This window comes from Trachinotus anak, unplaced genomic scaffold (assembly GCF_046630095.1).
Source record: "Trachinotus anak isolate AG129_WGS33_773 ecotype Australia unplaced genomic scaffold, CSIRO_AGI_Tana_v1 ptg000014l, whole genome shotgun sequence".
Lineage (NCBI taxonomy): Eukaryota > Metazoa > Chordata > Actinopteri > Carangiformes > Carangidae > Trachinotus > Trachinotus anak.
Genome location: NW_027273865.1, coordinates 15618985 through 15645591, shown reverse-complemented (window position 1 = coordinate 15645591; position 26607 = coordinate 15618985). Strand labels below are relative to the sequence as shown.

General features: G+C 39.7%; 1 protein-coding gene across 5 annotated transcripts in view; it reads right to left on the bottom strand.

Annotated features, from left to right (window-relative positions):
* The window catches only part of arhgef12a (Rho guanine nucleotide exchange factor (GEF) 12a), a 35343-nt gene extending 14056 nt beyond the window's left edge, over positions 1 to 21287 (bottom strand). For 2 of the 5 annotated variants that reach the window (XM_071497413.1, XM_071497416.1), the window contains exons 1-5: positions 19881 to 21287; positions 6811 to 6831; positions 5947 to 6038; positions 3828 to 3893; positions 979 to 1077 (exon numbers count right to left, since the gene is read on the bottom strand). In XM_071497413.1, the coding sequence (XP_071353514.1) occupies positions 979 to 1077; positions 3828 to 3893; positions 5947 to 6038; positions 6811 to 6831; positions 19881 to 19912 (310 nt within the window). In that variant the 5' untranslated portion in view covers positions 19913 to 21287. The remainder of the gene's footprint in view (positions 1 to 978; positions 1078 to 3827; positions 3894 to 5946; positions 6039 to 6810; positions 6832 to 19880) is intronic. The other 3 variants (XM_071497414.1, XM_071497415.1, XM_071497417.1) reach the window with 3 other exon arrangements.
* Between the last annotated feature and the right edge of the window lie 5320 nt (positions 21288 to 26607).

The following is a 26607-nucleotide window of genomic DNA, read 5'->3' as shown; positions in this document are numbered from 1 at the left end:
TATGAGATCCAGGTCTGACTCTATAGTCAGCAGCATACAGCTGAAGTATTTTGTAAACCAAATACAGCTTTACGAATACACAACTTATGATGTGCATTTTGGTTCTTCAGTTTTGTGTTAGTGTGGAAATTTCAACCAGCGTAACTGAACTAAGGTCATAATCTGATCAGTCAGTCTGAAAGTAGAAGGACAGGTGTGATTGGTAACTTGTGGCTAAATGATATGTTTATGCATGATTAGATATTTTGATTTGTTTCACCCACCATGCAACCAGAACATTAAGTTTCATCACAGCTGGCTGATACACAAAGGTTTAGTTAGACTTCATCTTGCTTGTGTTAAACCTAAATACAAGTATGACTGGAAAAGGCTACAGCAAGACACAAGACAAACAATTTTGTTTGCTACTGAGTTTACAATGAAGTGAAAAAGAAGTTGTATAAATTATTCAGATGAAACTAAATAGATTGCTCTTTGTGTCGAGCACAAATGGAGAGCCATACAGGGTTAGCTCAATACTGCCAAGCACTGATGACAGTGCAACAAAAGTCCTCGATCAGTTCCTTCCTCTTCAGTCTCTTTCCACTACTGTACAGACAGATGTTTTCTGAGGGCCTGATAACAGCCCACATCATCCTCTATGACAGTGAGAGACTGCCTGTGACCATGCGAGAATGCTGTCAAAGTCCCCTCTTTGAAAGACAGCATGATAAAGCAGAAGCTGCGGCTGTGTTGAAACTACTGAGGAGGAAATACACAGCAAATGGCTTCACAACTCTAAGTAAGTGCCAGAGTGGTGGTAGTGGTGGTGGTTGCTGAGTCCCAATTACCCCTCATATCTGTGAGTACAGAGCAAAGTACCACAGTGACAGTTTGATGTCAAGGGGCCCACATCTCTATTACATTGACTTAGACCAAAAGTAGTCATTGTCGTTATGTCTTTTTCTGCTTCCTCTTAAATCTGAGGCCCCACCTTACCTTCTTTGACAAGCTGCACAAACACTGGGTTGTCCCCACTGACAGTGAGCCCAAAGCCATTTTCATCTTTCTGGATGATTACACATCGCTGGACCAGACCTGCAAGTGAGACAGACAGGACAGTGTCTTCAGGAGGAACAGAAAGTCAATAGAATCACAAAGTGAAATTTACTTAACTCAGTTGAGTCAGTGCGTCAACCACAAACTTAAAAATAGCATTAAACCTCACCCTTGTACTCAGCATCATAGTATGATCATAAATCACTTGAACTGAGTGACAAAAATCACATTTTGCAGTTGATAGTAAACACAAAATATACATTCCTTTTTATCTTTTTCAGGTGAGTCAAAGTATGGTCAAAATTGGGTTTTACAAAAGAATGAAGGAACAGACCTCTCATTTAAAGGATAGGATCAACACTCACACACTTGTATGTACCTTAAAATAATTCTTGGTCTCTGTATTTTTTCCTCCTCTATACTAACCATGAAGACATTTTGTCCCCCATTACTAATACTGAAATTGCTATAAAAGGGGAGTCTCTCTTTGCTTCCAGTATGGACAAGAGGAATGGCCTGTAATGCTTTGAGTGTACATTTGGCCATGTGAGTATTGTCTTCAGACACACTTGAAAAATGTGATTCTGTCCTTAACATATCAGCAGATAACTAATCTCCAGTCGTCTAGACACTGTTGTCAGGATAACGAGCAGCATGTAAAGACAGTTATAATGTTGGTTAGAAAACATTTAAGTAGTCCAAAGTTTTGAGGGAGATCTTATGTATTTTTGACATAATATTGTCCAAGACAATATTTGCTTGTTGTCTAACAGGTCAGATGGGGGAGCGTTACTTTTCAGGTTCTTTATGCTGTGTTTCATCAGCGCGGCAAGTAGAGATTAGAACTTATCTAATGTCTGGTCGACACTGACTAGACTGACAGGACAGTACACACAAAAGGAAACACAATGCAAAGAATGCAAAATGGTTAGACCGAAAAAATGTTGTCTCGTGTTATTAAAAAAAAAGGGAGTAGATTTGACAACATTAGCAAGCTATCTATTAACATGTGTATAGGAGACCCAGAATGAGTGAGATGACCCTTGAACTGGTTTTTTGTTGTGTCCGAGGTTGTTGTTTCCTGATCAGTGCAGCATCAACCAGAGAGGTGAGTCGATCGATATGGACAGTAGTGGGGTGGGGGTTGGAGAATGGAACGAACCAGAGCTAATATACAGAGAGCAGTTAGGAGGGCCAAAAGCCCCAGGCTGGGGGGAAGGGAGTAGAGAGGGGGTTAGGTGGCTCTAAAGGAGCAGGGGGAAGGGAAAGGGGGAGAGGGCAGGGGTGTCAAGAAAACAGATGAAGCCATATGGGTTAAAGGGCTGGTGTGAATTTGCCTCTAGATGTTGATCTTTTTCCTTTTCCTACACTAAACAGTATTTTAGAGATCTTGGGCTGGTATTTATAAACCATGAGGAGAGGGTGCTGACATGATCACTGGTCAGGTTAATCCATCTAAGCTAATGTATTATTCAGAGGTTCAACTGATCCGTAATCAGCACCCTTTGCTGACACACAAGGAAATATACTCTAGAGAACAAACTGACCTTTAATACTGACAGAATACCTTTCGCACCACAATCACAAAAAGAAGAAACCCAAGTCATTAGAATATCACATGCAAAGGTCAGACAACTTTTCTCAAATATTAAAGTCTAAGTATTCAGAGCTTCAAATGTGATAATGGCCGTCCATTGGTGAATTTCCTCAGTTCTTAATTAGTACAGGAACAGACACAAGAGAGATAACTGGTTCAAACAGAGGGAATACAAATATGCGTTGTTGAAAATGACAATAGAGGCATATCTTGATAAACTGTGTCCTACATAGAGTCTAGACTGTCATCAGCAGAAACTGGCATTTTTGACAGCTGCCTTAAGAATTTGTTTTGTCAATTCACTGCTTCACTGCTCATTTGGTATGAAATCTCACATTATCTCACAATTTCTGTCTCAAGAACTTCTGCCATTTTGGCCAACAACACTGAAAATGTGAAAAAGTGCCCCAGATGATATAAGAAGCACGAGAGAGTAGTTGAACAGGATTATAATGACACTCTCACAGCACAGGGGCAAGGAGGCTCTATATAATGACCCTGCTAACATGGGGATTCTGAAAACAAGTCACTAAACCCATTGTTCAGTAGGCACTTGGCTTTACTCTAAGAGAATGTAAGTCCCTATAAGCATGTATATCTAATTTTTAAATCATATTTAGATGATGACTTAACTGAAGATTTACATAAATATGTGTATCTGACTCAAGTGTGGGATTACAGTTAAAACTAAACAGTGAAACTGCATCCGAGTAATCCAAAATCTTTTAAGTAGTACTGAATGCATCTGCTAAGGACTTATACAATGGATTGCAATAGTGATAGTTTTTCAGTTTCTATAACATCCATGGATTAAGATGGAAGTGGTGTATTTCACTGTAACTTGGCAAAATATATGACTTGAATTTAGCAGCAGAGAAGATATGGTTTCGATAGTTTCTATTACTAGTGAGAATTTTAAAAGTCAAATATCTGTCATAACATGTCCTCATCCTGTGCATATCAATGATATGTTCTTCTATCCCATGTGATGATCTCTTGGCACTGGTTAGCACCCAACTCAGAGCAGGCATGCAAATCAGCCCACTGACTATGCTGCCTAACATTATAATAATTAAAAATAAATAAAACTCTTTTGCTGTCACTCAAAACACTGAGTGGCAATTTCACACCAGGGTATGAAGCATGTATAGATGCAGCTGTCACACCAGCCATTCTAGTTGGAGCATCTTACCACAGGACTCAGGCTTCCCCTCTGCTAGCACACTGCTGCTGCCACTCTTCTGCACCACCAGAGCTTCTGCTCACAGCCCCCACCACGCAGACCACAGCGCAGACAGCACAGCAGCGTACAAACACACATACACACACACACACACACGCACGCACGCACGCACGCACGCACGCACGCACGCACGCACAAAACAAGAACCAACACAAGGATAGGAAAAACAAAACAGGAAAGAGAAAATCATGAAGGAGAAACAATCATGGGAGAAGAAAAATTAAATGAACAAATAGGTAGTTTAATAAAACATAATGGTTGGGACAGGCAGGAGCGCAGTCACTAAAAATGAACTTGCTTAGTTTTTGTTAGATTGGTTTTAAATACCTTAATTACTATAGATGTTATTCCACTAATTCCTTGTGACTTCAGTATAATAAAACATATACCAGAAAATAAAGAACCTCTAAATGCTCAGGATCACATGGTGGCTTTCTATAAAATATTATTTTAGTATAATATATTGTGCTAATACTACAACGGCCATACCTTAATGGACACTGTAACTAAGCCTTCACATCAGAGCTCTGGTATACTCAGTGCTGAATATGCAACTGCAGTTATACTCAAAGAAATTTTGTGTGTGTCTGTCCACCCCAGGGTAGTTTTACAAGTTGGGATAAAGGATATGACGCTAAAAATAAATCCAAAAGAAAGTTACACCTCGTAACAAAGGAGGAAACTTTCTTGGGCCAGTTATCAAAATAAGTAGCCTAAATAATTTTGAAAAATGTTCGGTATATTTTAAGCCTCTAAAGGTAATAAATGACTAATTAATGCACATAATCCATTCTTTTGGAAACATGCAAATCTCAGATGTCAGTTTTAACATCCATTTCCAGAGTATCTGACTACTCCTGCCCACCCCTGACAAACCCAGACCACTTTGAAATTATGACAGAAAAGATGCAACCAGGAGAAAATCTGGGAAAAGATGCATGCAACTTGCAGGTAAGTAAAAGAGACAAACAGAAATATTGATTAACATCATGCAGGCATGCAATAGGTCATAACATATATTCAAATAGGAAACGTGTCTAGAAATAATAATCTAACTAGGACTGAAAGATTTGGGTTTCAGTGGAATAAAGCATCCTTTGCTTCTCTGTGGCTATTGTGCACTTAACAACATCATTCCACACATAAGTAAAACCCAATAGAGAAATACATGGAAAAAGGTTTTAGTGTGGTGCTACACACAGACAGTGCATGTCTTGTGTAACCACTGAGGGAGCACATCTTCTCTATGCTCTGTTGCATCATACAGAGATAAGCCACCATGTGGTGCAGATTTTCTGTTTTGTTATGAATAAAGCAGCCACATCTCAAATCATACTGCCCTCACTGCTTACAAATACAACAGGGAGTGTCGCCATATCAAACTAGTTTGTTTCTAAAGCTTAACAGTTGTACCCTGCAATGAACTTGCAAAATGGAGTGCATAGCAGGCTTAGTGGCTTTTTGCAACCTTGAAGTATGCATTGAGACCACCCAACCACTTTGACCAGACAAAACCCATGGTGCACTAATTTATGTAAAACCATATCGATGTTAACCACACAGCTGCAGATATTAAGGTCCTGTAACATGTAACATATAATGCAACATGAGATTGTGCCAAACCATTGCAGAATAATGCAGCAGCAGTTATAGCAAATAAAAAAACTATAAAAAAAAAAGTAAAAATAAGTTGTTAGACTCCAGTGTTGAGACCCAAACACTTATCTCAGATCAAACCACACAAGCAAAAATGAATATAAAACACAAAGCATAGAATACACACACCACCTTTCACCATCCCAGCATGCCTTGTCCAAACCATCATGAACACACTTTTCACTGTTTTATGAGACTGTTTGTGTGTGTGTGTGTGTGTGTGTGTGTTAGTGATAGTGAGAAATAAGTGGGTGAGTGAGGGACAGACAGAAACCTATGAGGCAGTCACATAAAATGATGCATACAGAGATAGAGGGACAGGATGGGAGAAATGACAGTATGTGGCCAAGAAAAGTTAAGAGTGAATATGAAAAACATGAGTATGATCCTGAAAATGAAAGTTGGAAGTTACCTGTAGGGTCAAACTCATTGGAAGGAAGTGAGGTTTTGTCACTTTTGGGTTTCTTGTCCGGGGGATGGTCTTTACTGAGAATGCTGCTGGTTCTAGAAGGAGGAACACCCATGAAAAAAAAAAGGTAATCCCCCCCACAGACGAGCAAAATGCTGACAATTGTCCTGTACTATCACATACAACACTGTAGTCTTTTATACATAACATTCTTTGAGATGTCATTGTAATGCATGCGCCTTGCTGTACTACCACTCTTTATACAAGCTGCAGGCAAGTGAATGTTCAGGAGGAATTACAGCAACACACAAAACCAACAATTGTTCACTTCAGCATTGAGAATAGTGTGGCTAGGGGACCTCCTAGTGTATGAATCATGCTGAGTGTGTGTACTGTATAATATGAGAGCCAGAGAGGATGTGGAGCCGCTCTGCTGAGTGCCCAGAGAGCAAGGCCAGAGAAAGGACGCTCCTCAGAGGAGGTGCCACAAGGCCAGACTCCGGCTTGAACCTCGGGAGGCTATGTATGGCTGCCTCTGCCTATACCAGCCCCAACTGTGAAAGGCCACTGTTCTGTTCACAGTGTAAGGCAGTGATGGGCCGCCCTTAGAAGAGGGACCCCTTTGTCCGTCACTGTGTGTGTGTATGTGTGTGTATATGAGTGAGGAGGGTGGGGGGCATGTTTGGTCCAAACTCTGAAGACTTCTGTGTTACAGCACACCAGACCTAGTAAAACCTGCCTCACTTCCCTCATCTGGAACTGTGTGTGTGTGTAAACCACTGGTGTGTGCATGTGTGTTGCCACAGGATTACCTACCCATAAGCATGCATGTCTGTGCAATAATATGAGAAAATAAAAGATTCTTACCTGTTTGCTTTCTTGGGAAACCTGCAAGATAAAACAGAATGACCATCAGTATCACACAGGAATTACCTGACAGACGACTCATGTGATAAGAGAAACAAAAGCTGAGCTGCTTATGCATGTATGGAGGGTGAAAAACAAGATGCCAAGCTGACAGTTTCTCCTGAGACCCACATAGTGGTAAATATGATAATCCTGATCAAATACCAGAGTTCTTCAGCTGCAGATTAAAGCTTTTTCCAGGTCAAATGTCCTCAGATCTCAGCTGTATGTCAGCAGTGATTTAGTTCCTCACAGACATCATGACTTTACTGTAATAATCATATCGTAATCACATCCATGGCCTGTTTCCTTCAAGGCAGCCTGCCCTGAGACCGATTACTGCCACAGAATGATGTAGTGATGAGATAATTTAGGGGCTACTGTCAGCACCATATTGGAAAAGGCAATGTTTTCCAGGAAGTTAGAGATCTGTGTACTGACTTGCTGTTTGGCAGCTGCAACATGAATAAAAACGTAGATTTAAAGGTAGCTCAGAGAGAAATCTTTAAACACAGAAAATTCTAAAGAATTTGACATTTAAGAGTAAAAGTCTGTCTCTTCACTTTGACACTGCATTGAACTGAAAAGAGCACACATTAGCATCTGTAGGAGTAACCTGCCCACAAAGGCTGACCTGGCTGAAACTGGTAATTCCTACACAAGAACCAATTTTTAACTCCAGTGCTTCGTGAAGGATGAATAAAGATATAAGATCCACTTGAAAATGGGCAAAAATTCCCGTTTAGGTATGTAAGTCACTGAGGGGCTCTAAGAGAATCTATTCCAAAGCAATTTAAAGGGTAATATTAAGCATATATTTTATTTGTAAATCACTTTCCATTGAATGGAAAATCTCCTGAACACTCATGAAGTTTGTGCCAATTATCTGGGTGGCCCTTCAGCTCTACATTATTCCTGGTGGGGTCTGCACAGTCAGCACGGCTCATTTTTCTACATTCAGAGGGAGCCATGTTTTGCCATTCTTCTTCATGCAGTATGAAAAACCACTTCCACTGGGTTGAAAGTTATATTGTTACATAGTTACCATAAAGCCTAAATTTAGACTGTTTAATTTTTTTATTGTGTTGAGGTAGAAAACATGGAAGAGACTGAAATAATCCCATAAAAGTAAATCCATTTTCAAACTTCACTGTAACACCCACATCTCTTTATCCACTGCATCTTTACTCAGTGAGACATTGTTAATTACAAGCTATGTTTGATATGGTAAAATTTGCTAAATTTAACTGCATAAGAGATGCTTTGTAAAATGTAGAAATGCAAACTAGACAGTAGGAACTGGTAACTGAAGCAGAACAGTAGTATGAACAACTACATATTTCAGAATACCAGTCTCCCATAATTGGGAGGTCACACAACTAACTAGCCCACATTAACTCTCTTTCTCCTGGCGACAGTGTGTCCCATTCAGACCCGTGCAGGGGCAGCTGAATGGCCCGTTTATGAAAATGCCTAAGATCGTAATAAGTTCCAGAGCCTCCAGCAGAAAAAACTAGCTTTAAGTAGCCCACTCCCTACGAAACCTCTGAATTGGAGAGACGGAAAAGTCAGCACATAAACACACACTGAACTGGGACATGCGTATGCACAAGCTCAGGGATGGCAAAACTGAGTAGGCAGATGTTGTTCTTGGTAGATCATACAGGAACAAATGAAAACATGACAGTCAAACCAAGTTCTAATGGGCTGGCTGATGCACCAGGCTGTCTATAATGTCTATGCTGAACTAGACTTATGAATCATGCTTTCGGACATAATGCTATACCACTATACAAAGTTTTAATAGTGTCCAGACACATAACACCTAGCTTGAAATGATTTGCCTAAGACACATTTAAGGGCTAAGGAGAGGGACAAAGGAGATGATGAAGAAAGATCACCGCAATAGGCAGAAACAAGAGGACAGAGAGAAGGCCTGGGTAATGGTGGATGAGCTGTTAAAGAGGCAGCAAGAGACTGAAACACAAGAAAAAAAAAGTAAAAGCATGTCTTGAAACAAGGGGTTGAGTGGCGCACAAGAGTGAAAAGCCTGAATGTTTATGCCAGTTTAGCTAAAAAGAGGTAATCATGAAGAAGACAGGCAGGGATGAAGAAATCATTTTGCATACAAATACAAGTACTTGGAGTGAGGCAATTTGTCTCCACTGTCAAACCTTATTCTCTGTTATACTTTCTATAACTCATAAGACTGCATGCCTCCAAGCTACTGTGTGCAATGATAATAGCTATTCTGAATTGAGACAGGCAGTTACTTTCATTCAGGAAGCTAAAATGTTCCTCTGTTGAAAATGAGGAATTGACAAATAAGGCAGATCAAATTTATTTTAAGGCACTGACAGATACCACAAACTAAGAGCCAACTTGACTCTGCAGAGCCTAGCCTGTATGTTAGCAAAGCAGCTCACAACGAAAGTCATCATGCCTGTTTTATCGTAGTGGCGAGACAAACCAAAAGGCTTACAAGCCTCATGAATTCCCCATTCTGTTTTGCTTTCTTCTCCATAACATGTCCAAAAAGGGCTTATAAATACACACTTACACAAGCCTGATCAAAGTTGACATGTTAACTCATGCTGGTAATTCAGAGAGAATAGAATACAGTTATCACATCAGTTGCATTTCTGTTTACCTTGCCATGCACTGTTCTGCATTATTGAATTTCATGGAAACCAGAGATTGGAAAGAGATACGATGCCAGGCTAAAATATATTCAAAAGTGAATTATATACACTGTAAATAAAAGATTAGCAAAAACGCTTGCCATACTAAAACTTCTAGAACATAAGCAAGACAATGGATAAGGGTGAGAGGGGGTTGCACTTTAATGACTGCTTTCACTATAAAGGTCTGACAGAGCACTGAAAAAACATAAGTAATCTCCTCTGTAATCTGTTTTAGCCAATTAAAATAACACACAAACATGTTAATGTCAATAGGAATGACATGACTCAACAGACTCAAATGCAGGTCTGAAAGATGCAGGAAAACAGTCTTAAATGTCAAGATATGGAAAAACAAAAAAACAAAAAAACAAAACCAAACATTTTATTCATTCTAGTTCATCAATTGTGGTTATAGTGACTGGAGGTTTGTGGTGAAAACTTTAGATGGATTTCCTTAATTGACATACACATATATTTTTCACAAGCTTAACCCTGCAACAGTATTTTGTGTGAACTTTCAAAATGTTACTTGAGATTGAATATGGTTAATCACATATACAGTATTTTGAAAATAATTCTCAGATGAATTACTCATTTTTGATATGATATGCATTAATGTGCGAAAGTTATTTTCATTTGTTATAGGCCAGTTCACATATAAAGGCAGCATGCTTGCCTCATGCTGATGTGTCAGTCTTTAGTTAGACTTGCATGAGCAACGCATGCTAATGACAGCATGCACTCTTAACACCAGCCCAGTATTGACTATCGAAAAATGAGCAATTGTCTTAGTTATTTGTGCAGCTAAATAGCTTAACAGGCTAAAGTGTGAGCATTTCAAATACTCACAGAGGTAATCATAAGTGCCTCCATAGCAGAAGTTTTGTATGTACATAGTTGTATTTGCCACTGGGAAATGAAATTGTAGTTGTGACTAAGCAAATTCTGAGAGATGTTTGCAGCAGTAGCTCTTTATCTTGACTGTCATAGACTCCAGTCACGGCAAGGTTGAATGGTCATATTAAAGGGTCTCGAGTGCAACGTTTCTCTTGAATTTCCATAAAAAGTGTCACTGGCACACAGTCACAGCTCAAATCACTTCACAGTAAATCTCTAGTGAACTATCAAAATGGTTTCACATCAGCAGTGAATTCTTCTGAGTAGACAACAGTAGTTTATTGTTCTACTGTATATCCTAATGATACTTTTAACACTTTACTACACACTTTGTTGTAAGAACAAATGTACAACTTATGATATCTGAGAAAGTACTAGAGTGGAAACGATCAGTCAATTAATCAATAAGCTGACTGACAGAAAAGTAATCAGCAACTATTCTGATAATATATTAATTGTTTGTTAATTTTTAAGCAAAAATGCCAAAGATTCTTTGGTTACTGCTTCTTAATTGTGAATGTATTCTGACTTTTTTAGTATTCTATAAATTAAACTTAATATTTTGGGGTTTTAGGGGTTTTAATCCAAAGAATAATTGACAGATTAATCATTTATAAAAATTATTATTAGTACTTCTTCAAGCATATGATTAAATCATTGATATTACTGTGTAAAATTGTGTTTATAGGCTTAAATAATTGAGAGAAAAGTAAGAGGAATTAACAGCTATGGAAGCCTAGCTCTGCTGCAGCATTTCAAAAATGTTTTCAGGGTATTACATAAAAAATAATATAAAAAAATAAAACAAACAAAAAACAAAAACACTTTTTCTAGAACATACAGACAGCATTTAATAATCAGTTTTCCTCATTTCATTTGATTCTTCACGATCTAGCTGTAAAAGTCTTCAAGTCTGAGCTAGGACCTCTTCCTGGATGCAGCCATTAAATGTGCAAGGAGTGAGAAAGGGAGAGAGAAGGCAGAGTCAGAACAGGGTGGGATGGGAGGGAGGGGCAGCAGTGGAGCGGGCCTGGGCTTGAATGCTCCATTGAGGTTTGGTGTTTTGATGGAAAACTGTGGCAGAGCTGGGCCAACTGCAGCAACAGTGGCAGCAAGAGAGGCCAGGACCAGACCAGACCATGGAGAGAGAAAAAGTAGTGAAAGAGGGAGGGACGAACCGCCCTGCGGGAGCAGGACTCTGACACACAGCCATTTCTGTGAAAGGGTTTCCCAAACTGAAGAGGAAAGAAAACAGTGAACAATAAGGAACTAGACCAACTCATGCAGGATTCAGGGGAAGCCCTTCAGGTTATTCTCAGTTCCTCTTAGAATCAATCTAAGCACATTGAGACAGATTATTCAAGTTTAACTCAGAGTTTAACTATAACCAACAAATTAGATATTTTAAAAGAGCCAACCCAAAAACGGACATGTCAAACTAAAAACAAGGATACTGGTGGGTCAAACACAATCAAAAAGCTGGGGTAGCAATGGCTGCTATTCCCAACTGAGCTTGGCAGACTCAAAGAGAACACAGCTACACTACAGTGGAAAGTTGGGACAGTCTCAACTTTATGCAAATAACCTCTGACGCAGTATGTGACAACCAGGCTATCACGTGAACTTGATCATCCTGATTTCAGCGGAAATGGAAGCACAGAGTTTTTTATTACTCCCCACCACTATGCTGAGGAACTTAAAACAAAATGGAGGAAAAGCTGATGGTTGTAGTCTCTGGCTTCCTATTTCTCTATGACATGTCTTTAACGAGTAATCGGTAAATTAAAAAACGGAACGATATGTGGAGACATACAGATTCATGATAGGCCAGATACTGCCAGTTAGTCTGTATCCGTACGTGTGTGAAAGCTCCATAAGAGCTGGCAAGATACATCAGATGTACCAAAGCTAAGAAACAAAGTAGGTGGATTCTTGATAAATTAAGCTTTATCCTGACTTTTCTCTGTCAGATAATGCTGCAGTTGTAACTTGTGCTTGACGTAGTTGCTGCAGTAATCTTGAGTCTCCAACCAGAGGCACGGCTACACAAATCACAGCACAGGTGTTGTTGAGACTGCGAGAGGTGGGGCCTAGTCTGAGGATTGGACAGTTTTGGGAGTTGCCTCCAGGCTGCAGAGATCAGACTGAGGTGTGTTCCATTCCAGAGGGTGAAATACAACATAACCTTGCGCACTGCAGCACATCTTTACATGCTAGATTACACTGGAGAACTTGGCAGGATTGGAGAGTAACTCTGTGGTGATGGAACAAATGTCCTCAGCTGGGTTTTGCGCTGACTCATGCCACTGGTCTGCCAAGTACCCTATGGAACAGGCAGTCACCTTTTCAGCCAGCCAGCCATTCATGCCACCTCTTTAAAACTGGTCTGTGATTCTATCTCAATGGTGTAGTGATACAGTCTCTTCAACAGCCTGATTCATGCCTGCAGCCAGCCAATGGGAAACAACACACACACACACACACACACACACACACACTGCTTATTATCTAATCTATATACCTGAGTCACACAATGTGGGTGCACTCACAAAAACAGAGCCAGCATGACGTCACTGCTTTCCACTCCCTGCCACTAAGAAAGTAGTCAACACCCACGCAGTGCTACTTTTCCCTTAACCCACCTTCTGTATTACAATGTAGTCAACATGCGACTTAAGCAGTGTATCCATGTAACATAGGACATAGTGGGACATGGTTTTAAAGAAGGAGAGTGTTACATGAGTGTATGAGACAGACAGACTCATACACTCACGAGAGGGAGAGAGAGAGAGAGAGAGAGAGAGAGAGAGAGAGAGAGAGAGAGAGAGAGAGAGAGAGAGAGAGAGAGGTGTGGTGTGTGTTTGAGAGACAAGAGCAATAGCTCTGGAGCTCAAGCTACAGCCTCAGGGGGAAAACAGTGCCCTTTCTGCCCCAATAAACCTCATCAGGATTCCTGACATGAGGGCCGGGGGATAGACATTTCTTCACGCTATGCTGTCTGCTGTCCTCCAGCACTGGGAAAGTAAAGGAGGTGGTTCAACATGCTACACTGTCCACACTGCTGCTGGTCGTGAGCTGTGCCACAAAACCGCAGAACCTTTGTTGTTGTTGTTTTTTTTTTAAATCAATGAGTAACTTCTCTGAACTGAGAACATAAAAGTCTTGCAAATGCACAGATTTCTTTTTTAGTTCAGGTTGGTTTTGGGGGATATTGTCCTGACTTTACAGTCTACGGTATGCTGAAGTGTCTGCCGGGAATAAACTGACACCTGAAACGACACACTTTGTGTATATGATTTGGTATCCTGCAGTGATCTAAAAGATTTACTAACAGCTGTTAGATGCAGACCTATGATAACATTTTAGCTGATGCAACCTGAAGTAAAGGCACATTACTGACACCTCATTCTCCCCAAAGCTATAAAATTTTCCATCTATTACACTATACTTACTACAAAAAAAACTAGCTTGGTGAGAGCAAGATGATACTTTATACAGAGTGATTCATCACTAAGGGAAACAGCCTGTCATTAAGACATTCCTAGGACAACAAGAATACCTACACCAAAGATTCTTATAGCAAAGGAGTAATAATTTCATCTTTCTCTGCTTCACCTTCCTTTTGCTTGTCCTGTCTTTCACCTATCAAAGGGATTTGAAGTCATTCAGAAAGCAGCGTCTTCCAGTCAACACGACTGCAGGCTGGTGGCAGAACTTGTGACCTGACCCTGGCTCTTGTACAGAAAGAGCAGGGGTATGTTAAATTTGTCTAGTCACCCCTGGATCAGCTGAAACAGGCGGCATAAGATTAATCACAGTTCAGCAGCAAGTTGCTGGTCTGCTAGCCTCTCCTAGCACACAGCGACAACATTCAATTAGAGCATCCTCATTCTGCGCCCCAGAGGAGGGGAGTCTCAAAATGCCACATAAATCACTTCCACTCAACTACAGCAGTAATGATGCTTTTTAACATCTATCACCTATTTCCTACTACATCAAAGATTCTGCAAACTATACATATATATACATGTGCTCTTACAACTAGTAAGAGCACATGTATATATATGTGTGTATATACATATTTACAGATTCAATGTGATTTAAAACACAAAATTCAACAGCAAGAAATCTGTGATAAATTGCCAACATCATATCTCTTGGGCCACTGCAGAATATCATGGGTTCACTTGTGCCACTGTTAGCTTGAAGGCATGAGCCTAGTTCATGGCTACAAAACCCTTACATGGACATGTGAGGACATGACACTTTGGCAAGACAGCTCTCTTCCCTTGTCCCCGTTTTCTCTATTGTTGTGATTCTGTCTTTTGTGGAGTGAAAGTAATGTTTGGGCCCTGGGGCTCTCTTGGCTAACAGGGAAGGATTGGAGAGGGTGTCCACAAGCATCAGTATCACAGGGCTGGATGATAGACCCCACTCCCCCAGCACTCAGAGCCCCAGCTAATGTCCAGACTCCACTCAATCTCCAACATCGCTACCCCTGGGAAATCGCCTGTTTCTTTCCCCCCTGCCATCTCCCCCTCTTATTCTATCTCAATGTCAATTTCTTTCCTTTCAGCCAGGCTTAACTTGACTATGATAAGTAAAGAAAAAATATTGATATCCTCAAAAAAAAAAGACTCAGGCTAAATCACAGAATAGTTCATAATTTCCAAATTATTTGTCGACTTCTCATTTGTGCCTGACTAATTGATAAAGGCAAATTTAATGCAATAGTAAATACTCCTCTCCTTGAGAAATAATAAAAATGCAGTGATGACAGGAGAAAGGGACTGATTGATGTTCTGAATGGAATAACAAGATGTATCTATGTGATTGAGAATGTGCAAAAAATAGTGAAATGGGACCTGGCAAGAAATGAACCTGAGTATGGTGAGAGTTGGTGTGTGCCTGTTAAAGTGACATCCAAGTGTGAGTCTTCCTAAGGTCTTCATTTACATTCTATAAATAAACAAGACTAAGAAGCTGGCCAGTCATTCAGTGCAGACTTTCAGGTTTGAGCTAATAAATAACAGCTTTCCTAACAATCACGTGCAAAACTCAAGATATTACAGCTTTGCTTTGCTGCATAGAGAATATAAAGCTGCCCACCTTAACCAAAATGCAGCTATATCGTCAATAACAAAACCTGCTTGTGGAACGTTGTGTTAAATGCACCACTGACAGCTGTAACTGCAGTAGAATGATGGCACGAGGTGAAAGGACAACATAGTAGGATGATAATGGCATTTGATTAGCTGATCGTTTCCTTTAAAACCATAATTCACATCACTAAGATTCTAGTCACTAAGCAGAGTCAGAGAACCATTATTATGGCTCGATTTATTTCCCTCTTTCTGGAATTAAAAAAAATATATACCATCATTCACATTTATCTTGAACATGACAGCAACCCAGAACCTAAGATTTGAAACCAGACTGTTGGTGGAGATACTCTCAAATCAATGCAGTAATCCAGTTCACCAAACTGCTTCTGCTTCTTTGCTGTGCATAATATGCAAGTCACGTAAGATGTACCAAAACACAGCAAGATTAACTTGAAACAACTGACAACTATGCACTTGCAACAGATGAATCTTATTAGAGCTTATATTAGAATATTAGAATATTAGAATATTAGAAACAGTGGCAGTGGGGCTGAATGAATGCCACTCTGACACAATCTGAACCGATCGTTAATATGACACTCTTTATAAAGGCAGGATTTACTGCACAACTGTGATTGATTTCATAAGACTACACAGGTGTTCCTGCTGCTTTTGTATTTCCATATACACTACCACCATACTGCAAAACATATGTGCTATTGGTGGCATTTGTTTTACAAATGAGGTGTTCTGTAATGCAGTTTGTTTTCTAGGTAAAATGTATTGTTTTACCACCTTGTAAACAGAGGCCTTTGATCATTTAAGTTAAAACATGTTTAACAGCAAATAAGTTCAATTATAGAGTTTTTAAGACTTTAATTCATGGTCAGTGCTTCCTACAGGCAGGGTACAAAGATGTCTTGCACACATGCTCACAACCTGGAGCATGTTTAAAATTATTTTACACATTTTGAGCCAAGAAAACCCCTGATGACATAAATTTAAAAAGCATCAGCTGGCAACAACCTGGTGATATTTAAGCTGGCAAGAGCTTGCTGTGACCTAGAAAACACCATGACAAATATTTTAATGAAGACAGGCCCATAGGCTATCATAACTAGGATTAAGGTATGGTTAGAAATTATTCAGAAAATGTAATGTCTGCTCTTGACTTTAGCTGAAAGAAGAAACTGGATTCCCTCATAATACAGAAACAGTGATGTCTTTAGAGAACATCACACTCATTCACAGCAGTGGAATAAGGCATATTACAAAGTATTCAGGTTCAAAACCCAAAGATATTCAGTTTACAATAATATAAGACTGTGATGTGATAAGTGGAAAAAAATGACTAAAATTAAAAAAACAATGGGAACAGTGGCTTCTTCATTATCTGTCCAGTGACTAACAATTAATCATCTCATTGTTGCAGCTCTACAAATAACATTATCACCAAAATGACACTATACAAGAGTTATCTTACTCAGCAACTGCGTTTGTTCATTCAATTGTGCAGCTGCCTATTTCAATGCCTTACTTGGATGCAGCACATTATCTTATAGCTTGTAATCATGTAAACTGCTATATTAAACATTTGCCAATCAATTAATTTCAAACGTTTTGATTTGAATTTGTTTTTGACTAACCTCTTCAACCTGCAAAAGTTTTATTTTATACTTTCAGTGGCAGGACACAAGCTAGTTTATAAATATCACCATCCTTCACTGCATGCTGAGATGGAGCCTCTGCACTTCTGATCAGAGCTTTAAATGAGTTGTGGATACTCATTTTAATGCGCAATTCAGAGCAGCTGACACAGCATCCCCAGTATCAGTGCTGACGAGATGGAGTAGTACTGCATTATCAGAGAGGGATGGCAAATGCAGGAGACGCATACAAGCGGACAAAGCTGTCAGAACTACTCATGAAAACATTTATCATGAGGAAACAAATTCCACTGCAGTAAGGCAAATATCAACTCCACTGCCATGTTATTATTGGCTGGTGTTGACACAATTTTGTTAGTGGATAATATACATTATATTAATTGATAACAATATTGATAATCGATTGACCCATTCAATTATTTACTCAGTTCAAATACCAAACATTTGCTGGTTGCAGAATCTTTCATTTTATGTTTAAACTGAATGCTGTTTTGGTTTTGGGACTGTTGGCCGAACAAAATAAGCAATATGAAGACATCACCGTAGGCTCTGTCACATTGTGATGGCCATTTTGGTATTATAATTGACAGTACAGTGACTAAATAAGTAATTACCAAATGATTAACATCATCAAATTTACTTTAGAACCAATGATAATGAATCAATTATGGCAAAGTTGTTAGTTGCAACCCTGTTATCATTAAATACCCACAGACATAACTAAAGGCTTTTTCTTCAACGGGGTAACACTGACAACATAAACTAACCAGCCCCTCTAGATGTACCTGAGCTATACAGACGGACCTGGAGAGGAGCATAAAGCAGACAGCCAGTTTGCTCCCACTGAAAGCTATTGTTTACTATTAGTGATGTCACCAGCACCACTTCCCGGGAGGGCCTCAGGGGGGTGGGAAAAACGTGGAGATCAGCAGAACTCTATGACAAAGAGCTAACAGCACACTAAACTGACCCATCGGCTGGCGGCCCAACCCCAATAGATGCTGGGTGCATACTCCCACCGTAGCCAACTGAGCAAAAACAAAATGCACAACACCACACACTGAGTGAGAGAGAGCAAGGACAGGGAAATACAGATGGACTTAAGGATAGAGGGAGAGACACACAACACCAGTAATCAATAAAGTCATTATCATCAGCCATGTTGGAACACCCTCAAAAACTGCTGCCTCCTAAATAATGATTCACATCACAGGCCAACTCTAATTTCTGTGCAACAGAGCTAGAGGACTGTTTGCTTGCACAGTCTGCAGGCTGTTGTCACACTCTTTTGCATGAACATGGCATGAATCCTGCTCCACTGGTAGAGTTAATGACTGTGACTTTTAGGACACAGACCCTGTGAGATCAAAACAAACAGATGAACAAACTCACTATAAAAACAACAACCACATTTTTTTGACAAAAGGGAATAGACTATACATTTGTGTGGCTCTGTCACGAGCCTTCACATGCAGCAGCAAATCTGAGACACACTGCACTTATAACAATAGCAACTGAAGATAAGGTGCTTCTTGTCATCAGGAGCATCTCTGTGCTTAAAATCTGTAGTTTAAATTTCATGACACATTTACTGACGCGACTGAGAAGTACTGATTTGTTGATTATAGTAATGAAAGCAAATAGAGACACCATTATATCTATACCGGTTTAAAAAACAAAACAAAATCATAAACAGCCCCACAACAGTCGTTGATGCCAGCGACTGTTGCCATCATGGCAGTGGGGGAGGGAGGTCATGTAAAATGGAGTTGGGCATTAGCTTCTGATTCTAGCCATGAGGATGTTTCATATCCCAACCTGTGCTCTAAACTACCCTCCGGTCTAAATCTACCAACCACATTCCACTGTATTAACCTGCTCTACTTGCAGGTATGTGGGATTCAGGTAGGGAGAACTGATGTAAAGCAACAGTTTCATTTCTCTGTTTCACTTCCAGAATACATTAGATTGAGAGTAAAAACTTCTTTATTCCGCAGGTACAAATACAAAGAGGAATTTGTTTTTGTAATGACGTAATGAGAATTATGACTAACAGTATATGTCAATGGATTAGGATGGTACAGACTGATCCCTCTCTTCCATTTAGTGTGCTCTTCAGGCCATGACACATTATTTAGACTGCTGGTCTTAGCAACAGTGTCCAACCTTTGGGTTTAAGTTGGCAGATGCCTTAGATAAGGTGATTACTTGACCGAGCTAAGAGATTGTTTTAATAGGTGTAGGAGAAGGTCAGCTTTAAAGGCTTAGAGGTAATAGTGATGTCTAAAGGTGTACTGGGATCACAGGTGACTGTTCCCTGGCACACAAACAGTGTCAGGCCTTCTCATTCTTTGCACAAGTAGTACTTTGCTGTCTGCAGAGAACTCCATTACCCATGCTGAGATCAGCAGAGTTTCCATTAAGATCTGATGTCTTTCCCTTAGTAATTAGATTGTATAACACAGTTATTACTGAGCACATCACCACAAAGAAAAGCTTCACTTGAACCATGTATTTTTTTTTTTTTTGTGTGTGGGTTGTGCTTCAGATCAACAGAATCATGACTAATCAACAAACTTCAACAAAATGTTCTCTTTGAATACTCTGAGGACTCAATTTGTGAATGTGGAGTGCAGACAGTGCATTAATAGAGCATAAAGAGTCGTTGTATGCCATACCTGTCAGTGAAGCTGGACTGTGTGTCACTCATTGGGCTTCCGGTTCTAGATTTGCAGCAAATTATATCCGATTAACATTTTCCAGAGTGTGATGAGGCGATTTCCTGGAGCGTCCTTCTCTGGCATTCGTCTGAAGTAGGCGAGGAGTTTGAAAATGGTGCGAATAAATTAATATGAGGAAACTGTTGGGTTGTTGCAAGGCACTAGGAAATAAAAATATTAACTATGCGTTAACTGTCAATCAATAATCCTTGTCAAAACTGAATAGTAGCGACGAATCTAGAGTGCAGACCTTAAAAAATGAATCGGGGCCTCTGTCGTATTAGCTGTACAGTCAGATGATATCCTACCCCGTCAATAAACAATATTTTGGCAACAGGAATAAATATACTGCTCCAGCTGGCACAAGTTGTCGTGCATGTATGAACTCCTTGTATGAATCCTTTGCATTCACATCCCAGATTTCCGCCGATATGAAGTGTGTAAACAATCTGTATTCCAATGTAACAGACACCTTGGCCCTGCGATGTAGGATGTAGATAGTCCGTCTGCCACCACCCCAGCTCGGCTGAATGGCCTCCGTGCCTAAACGATCTTTGGAGATGCTGGAAATTCCTCCAGTCCCATTTGGTATTCCCTGCTCCCAGAAATGCCGGTCTGTGGCTGTGGGGACGAGTCTCCCGTGACCATGAGAATCGTTCAACACCGAGTTTAAACGACCCGTGTTACAAATTAGCAAAACAACTGCAGCTAATGTTATACCGGCGTGAGGCGTTAGATTCACGAACAAAACTGGTTAGACGGTCGATTTTAATTTAATTTAAAAAAAAAAAAAACAAACAAAAAAACAAAACAAAAAAAAAGCACATTGGTTTTAAGACAATCCTTTCACACGGCGAGCTGGCTGGCGTTGGATCTCCCCAGCTACCAGCTAACAAAACAGACGAGCTCTTTCAGCAGAAAACTTTGCTTCGTGTGCAAACTAAGCAAACTCCCGTTCACAACAATGAGCCGGCCAAACGACCGAAAAATATATATACACACAACACCACATGTATGTGGACTGGCTTGAGATATATCTCCGTGTCGTGTCCTTTGAAAAGTCTTCCTGGAGCTGAGGAAATCCAGGGAGGTCAGTTAGCACAGCGCGGCGTTCCTTGACTCCATGTTTCCAGAATTCAGTCGTTTCTCGGCAGAATTCCCGTGGATGGAAAGCAGGCTAGCTATGTGGCCAGCTAACGGGACAGAAAGAAACAGCCAGTCCTCTTTGAACAACGACAAGAAAAACCGCCGAGGCGCTTAAAACCTTCAGCGAACATCGAACGCTGTTTTTTCCAACGCAAGACGTGATTTGTACAAGAATATAACTTGTGGAAAGGTACCAAAAATCCCACTTTCTGTCGCTAGCAACGCCCTAGCCAGCTAGCTGTTGGAGTCCAATAGCGCTTCCACTAACCACTTCCGCCGGGAGATGGGAAAACTCATTTTGCTTCAGCATAACGTAAGAGCTGCCACGAAAAATAATAACATGTTAACAACAACAATAATGTCGCTAGTGCTAGTAACAGCAGTGTCACATTCATTTTGATAGTATATAATGTATTCTGACAGTAAATAACTATTTATGGTAGGCTATGAATAAAGAGTCGGACGCTTAAATATTAGCCTAGAGATGCAACGAGTAGTCCATTAATCGGTTAGTTGATTGACAGAAAATTAACTGGTAACAGATAATTGTTTAATCAACTTTAAAGAACATAATGGGGGAGGGGGAAAGACCCTCAGAATCTAATGGACATTTTTCACTGCTTATTGACATTTGAATTGAGAAAGTAATAGATGATCTAATGGAAATAACTGTTAGCTATAGCCTGTATTAAATTGTTAGTCACATTTGTCAATGTACTAACAGATTATTCGACTATCAAACATAGACACCATTTCTCTGAGAAAGAGAGATGCAAGACAAAGATAGAGAGAGTTACATTACTGTATTAAACATCTTTGAGTTTTAGACTGTTGATCAGAAAAAACAACCAATTTGTTACAAGCATTTTTCACTATTTTATTGACTAAATAATTAACTAATGGCTGTGTAATCAAAAGACTAATTGATAATAAAATAATAATTGATAAAATAATCATTAGGTACAGTCCTAGTTCCTAAGACAGATATTGCTTGATTGTTTGCTTTCCAATGGGATGCAAGCCGTCTTACGAATTTATCAGTAAGAAGGCACTTTCCTTTCATTGTATGATTATTTTGTGGTTTTCATGGCTCTCTGTCTGTCTGTGGTGGGTCTGGGACTGGGCGAACAGTCATTATGTTCATTATTTACAGCTTACAGGCCTGCCCTTTGTCCACAATTCGCAAGAAGACACTCCTATTCTGATGAAACTTTCTTAACTCATCTACAATGAAAGCTTGAAAGACACAGAGGAACACAGGGAAGCGGCAGCAGGAGACAGGGTGAAAATTCAGTAGATAATTAGTCTATCTGCAGGCTTTTATTCATGTGTAAGAGTTTTTTTTTAGTTTGAATCAAAATCAGGTTTATTGCCAAGTAGGTTTTCACATACAAGGAATGTGTGAAATCTGCAAACTACAGTAGAGTCATAGTAAACAAGATTTCATACCCAAGATCCACATTTGTTTTTGTAATTTAACCAAACTGAGCAAAGAGAATGTACTTGAGATCACAACTGTGTTATAATTTAGGATATAATACATGGTAGGAGTTCAACAGGTCATTGTTGCAGTTATTAGTAAATAGGCAGCGCTTGTGTACATGAGTGAAATGTCGTCAATCATTCATCTCTACTTTCATTTGATCCATTTTTTGTTTATTTGTTTACTGTTGCCTTAACATACTACATGTAAGAAGTAGTGCACAGTATATGATTATCACTTACTGTATTGTGCATTACAGTCCTACTTCATCATTTACATTTTAGCCACCCGGCAGCATATTGCACAGTGCTACAGTACAGGACAGTACAGTACAGCACTGTGCATGACAGACAGCTTGGTACACCATATGAAACCTTGCATGTCACCGTGTATGAAAACATAATTAAAACTGTTGAACTCAAGCTAAAAGGACAACAACAAAAAGTAAAACTGGTCAGTTTTACTAAACTAAAAGTATAATGTGACGTTCAAATGGCAATGCTGTGAAAGTGCTTTTCCCCTTTTAATATCTTTATTTTAGTGTTGCCAAATGAATGCCCTCATGTTTCCTCACTGATCATTCATATATAATTGATATGACACCATCATGTGGACATCTTAGGTAACTTCAGTGTCCGTACATTGAATTCACATGCAGCTCATCTTGTAGTTTTAGTTGATGGGACTGCTTATTTAGTAATCACACAAACGTACAAGCTATATGTTCTTCTTCTCCCATTTTGTTTATTGGTGGGATTGTTGACAAAGCACTTTTTTGGCCCACATCAAATTATTTTTCTTTTTCTGCCTTTTTTAGCACCTAACTAGTCCTGCATTATTTGTTGTGCCAAAATGTGCGGCTTGATTGGGAGATGGGCAGAATTACTGTTTTCAGAGATATGTCTCATAATTTCATATTTCATACAATAGTAAACATTTTGATGAACATTTTTTTTATAGAAATGAATGGAGGGAATGTTCAAATCCCTGACAACTTTCTTTAAAACGCAACTGCTTTGGCATACTTTTAGCTAGAGACTTAATTTAAACTTTAAATGGGTCCTAAGACTTTCAGCTGTCAAACTTGTTTTTGGCTTTTTGATATCTTTTGTAGTTTTTGGTTTATCACAGTTTAAGTTTTATGCTTTTTTTCTGACAGTTTTTGAGTTCATAATGGGTGTCTATGGCAGGAGGTTAGAGGGGATGAAATCACAAGAGGAGCGGGAAAAGGTGTTAAACTGCTAAAAAAATATATGTTTAACTAATCTTAGCTAATCTTTAATTATTCTTAATTGCCAACAATTTCATTCTTCAGACTTAATTTCCTAGAACTTAGGCAAATTCCCACAGTGACTCACAGAATTTGAACTATGCCATTCAAAGTGGCAGGAGTACCATCCAACTGCACCATTCACTCTAATCTAATGTAAATTGAGGGCAAAATTAGAGGGAAAACAGGAAACGGCCTTTTTTAAAATCGCTGCACTTGACACATTTTTGACATTACTGTGCATTTTATGTTGTATTAGACTTTTAAAACCCATTCACGGTTTTTACACGTTGACAGTTCAAGTTTCACGAACGTTTCTGGACCTTTTCAGATTTTTACATTAGTGTGTATGTGGACGTATGTTCACAGCTAGAGTGAGTGACATCACACTCAGGGTGGGGAGAAGCTGTTCAACTAGTCTGAAACATTTCTGTTTAACTTGTCCTCACGGCTACAAATTTCACTCTGCACACATATTTTTTTCCCTCTTCATAGGCAAATTTGTCTCCTTTCACACAGTTTGACTGCCAAAGCACTGTGACTTACAGTATTTGGACTATGAGCTTCAAAGTGGCAGAGGTACCTTCCAACTGCCCTATTCAGTCCAGTGTTACTGCCACCAGAAAATCATTTGTAAAACAGGAGGTGGAAACATTTTTAAAATCGCTGCACGTGTCTGCACATGTTTTTTACACCACAGACAAATATTTTATATCATTTCATTGAGCAGAGTTTCCTCTCTCAGAAAATATAAAGCTTAAGTTGATAAGAGATCATGGTCTTTGACTGGCAAGCCCAAGTTAGAGGTGTTTAGCTGTTTTAACGAGGTGTAACTGAGGAGTTACCATCACTATGGCAACTATTAACTGCTGCTGGGCACACAAATGCGATGCAGATCAGCTGATTTGACTTGCACACACGAATGTTCAAGCTACCTGGTACCAGCATACCAACAGCCAAAACCACCAGTTATCTATTCAACATTGTAGTTTAGCTCCAGCTGTTCCAAACATTGCAGTTTAGCTGCAATTGAAGTGACTAGAGAAAAACAAAACCCAGTCTTATTCATTCTCTTTCTCATTTTTATTTTCCCTTAAAAACGTTTCTTTCATTTTAATCTTCTTTAATCTTAGTGCAAGTTGCACATTTCAGGCCATTCTTAAAGCAATGCAAATTAAATTACACTGTAAACACCAGTGCAGCCCCAGTTTTTGTAGAGTCTGCTCAAATGTTCAGGACTGTTAACATAAAACTTAATGTTCACCTGAAACAAATAGTCATCCCTTGTGAGCTTGATATATTTTGTGTCAATGATTATGATGATGATTGTTGAATAAAATTGACTTAAATTTATAAAGTTGATATAGCCTAATTAGTTCAAGGCTAATTAATAGCATTCGTTGTTCACTTTGCTTATATTTAAATAGTTGAATTAACTGAAAAATGGTTATGCTAAACACAAAAATGTTTTGTTGTCTTAACATTAAACTGCCACAATTTTGTGCTCTTACCAGCTTGCTGTTTTTTAGTACAAATCTTTGTTAAGTTTGTTTCAGATATATGGCTTGCCAGGAGTTCAGCCCCTTAGCTCAACTGAGATAGGAGAGATTTTTATGGTTGGTCCAAACAATGAAAGGCTGCACAGCCCCCTCCAGCTAGTGTCTCCACTCCTCTCAAGCCCAAATCATTGCTAACAACTCGTGATTGCCCATATCGTTATTACACTCTGCTGGGGACAAGCGCAGAGAGAAAAAGGCGTTTCTGATTCTGAAGCGTAACACTGGGGCAGAGGTGAAAAGCTGTTTAAGGTGTGCAAATGCTGTCTCTGCCTCAGGTGTACAAACAAAAGGATCGGCTGAGGAAATTAGTTGGGTCGAGGGGGCTGCCCCTCAACTGCAGTCTTGGATAAACTTATGATAGAAGTTAGCGAACCCTAGGAACCACTGAAGCTGCTTACAGGTTCATGGTTAGGGCCATTCTGCCATCATCTGAACCATAGCTGGATCAGTCTTCACTGCCCCTGTCTGATGGCAAAACCCAGGAAACTCACAGAAGACACATTGAATTCACATTTTTCAGCCTTAACAGAAAACTTGTTCTCCAATAACCTGCAAAGTACTAAACTCACATGCTGAATGTGTTCCCCCATGATGCGTGAGAAAACGGCAGGGGCTTTGGTGCGACCAAAAGGCATGACGAGATTATCGAAACGGCCAAGGGGTAACTTAAACACTGTTTTCCACTCGTCTCCTTTTCAGATTCTGATCAGGTGATAGGTGTTGTGGAGGTCCAACTTTGAGAACACGGTTGCATTGTGAAGGGGCTCATGAAACCAGCTCTAACTATCGACAGTTGTGGTGGACCAGTCTATTTAAGGGTTGAGAATGCTTTAACCAAGGCTGTCCTCCAATGAAGTTGTCATCCGCACCTGAAACCACCCAGGCCAACAGGATGATGGATTCAGTGCTCACCAGAAGGGTGGCATTAAACTGCAAACAAGGATGAGGGGGTACTCATCAGTACCCCCCTCCCCCCAATCCCCTCACTTATTAATGAGCCTAATCCTTTGAAGGCGACAGGAGGCTAGGAAATGACCAGCCTGGCTGCAGTAACGGCACAGCTTTGAGCTCATGTGGTGTTGTTGCTCAACTGGGGTGAGTTGAGCTAAAGAATTATAGAGAAATTATAGAGACAGTCTTTAGCTTTCGTCTTTGTCAGTTCATCTCATACATCATCCTTGTATTTTGGGTGGATATGAAATGAATCTTCAAATTTTTTAGCTGTGT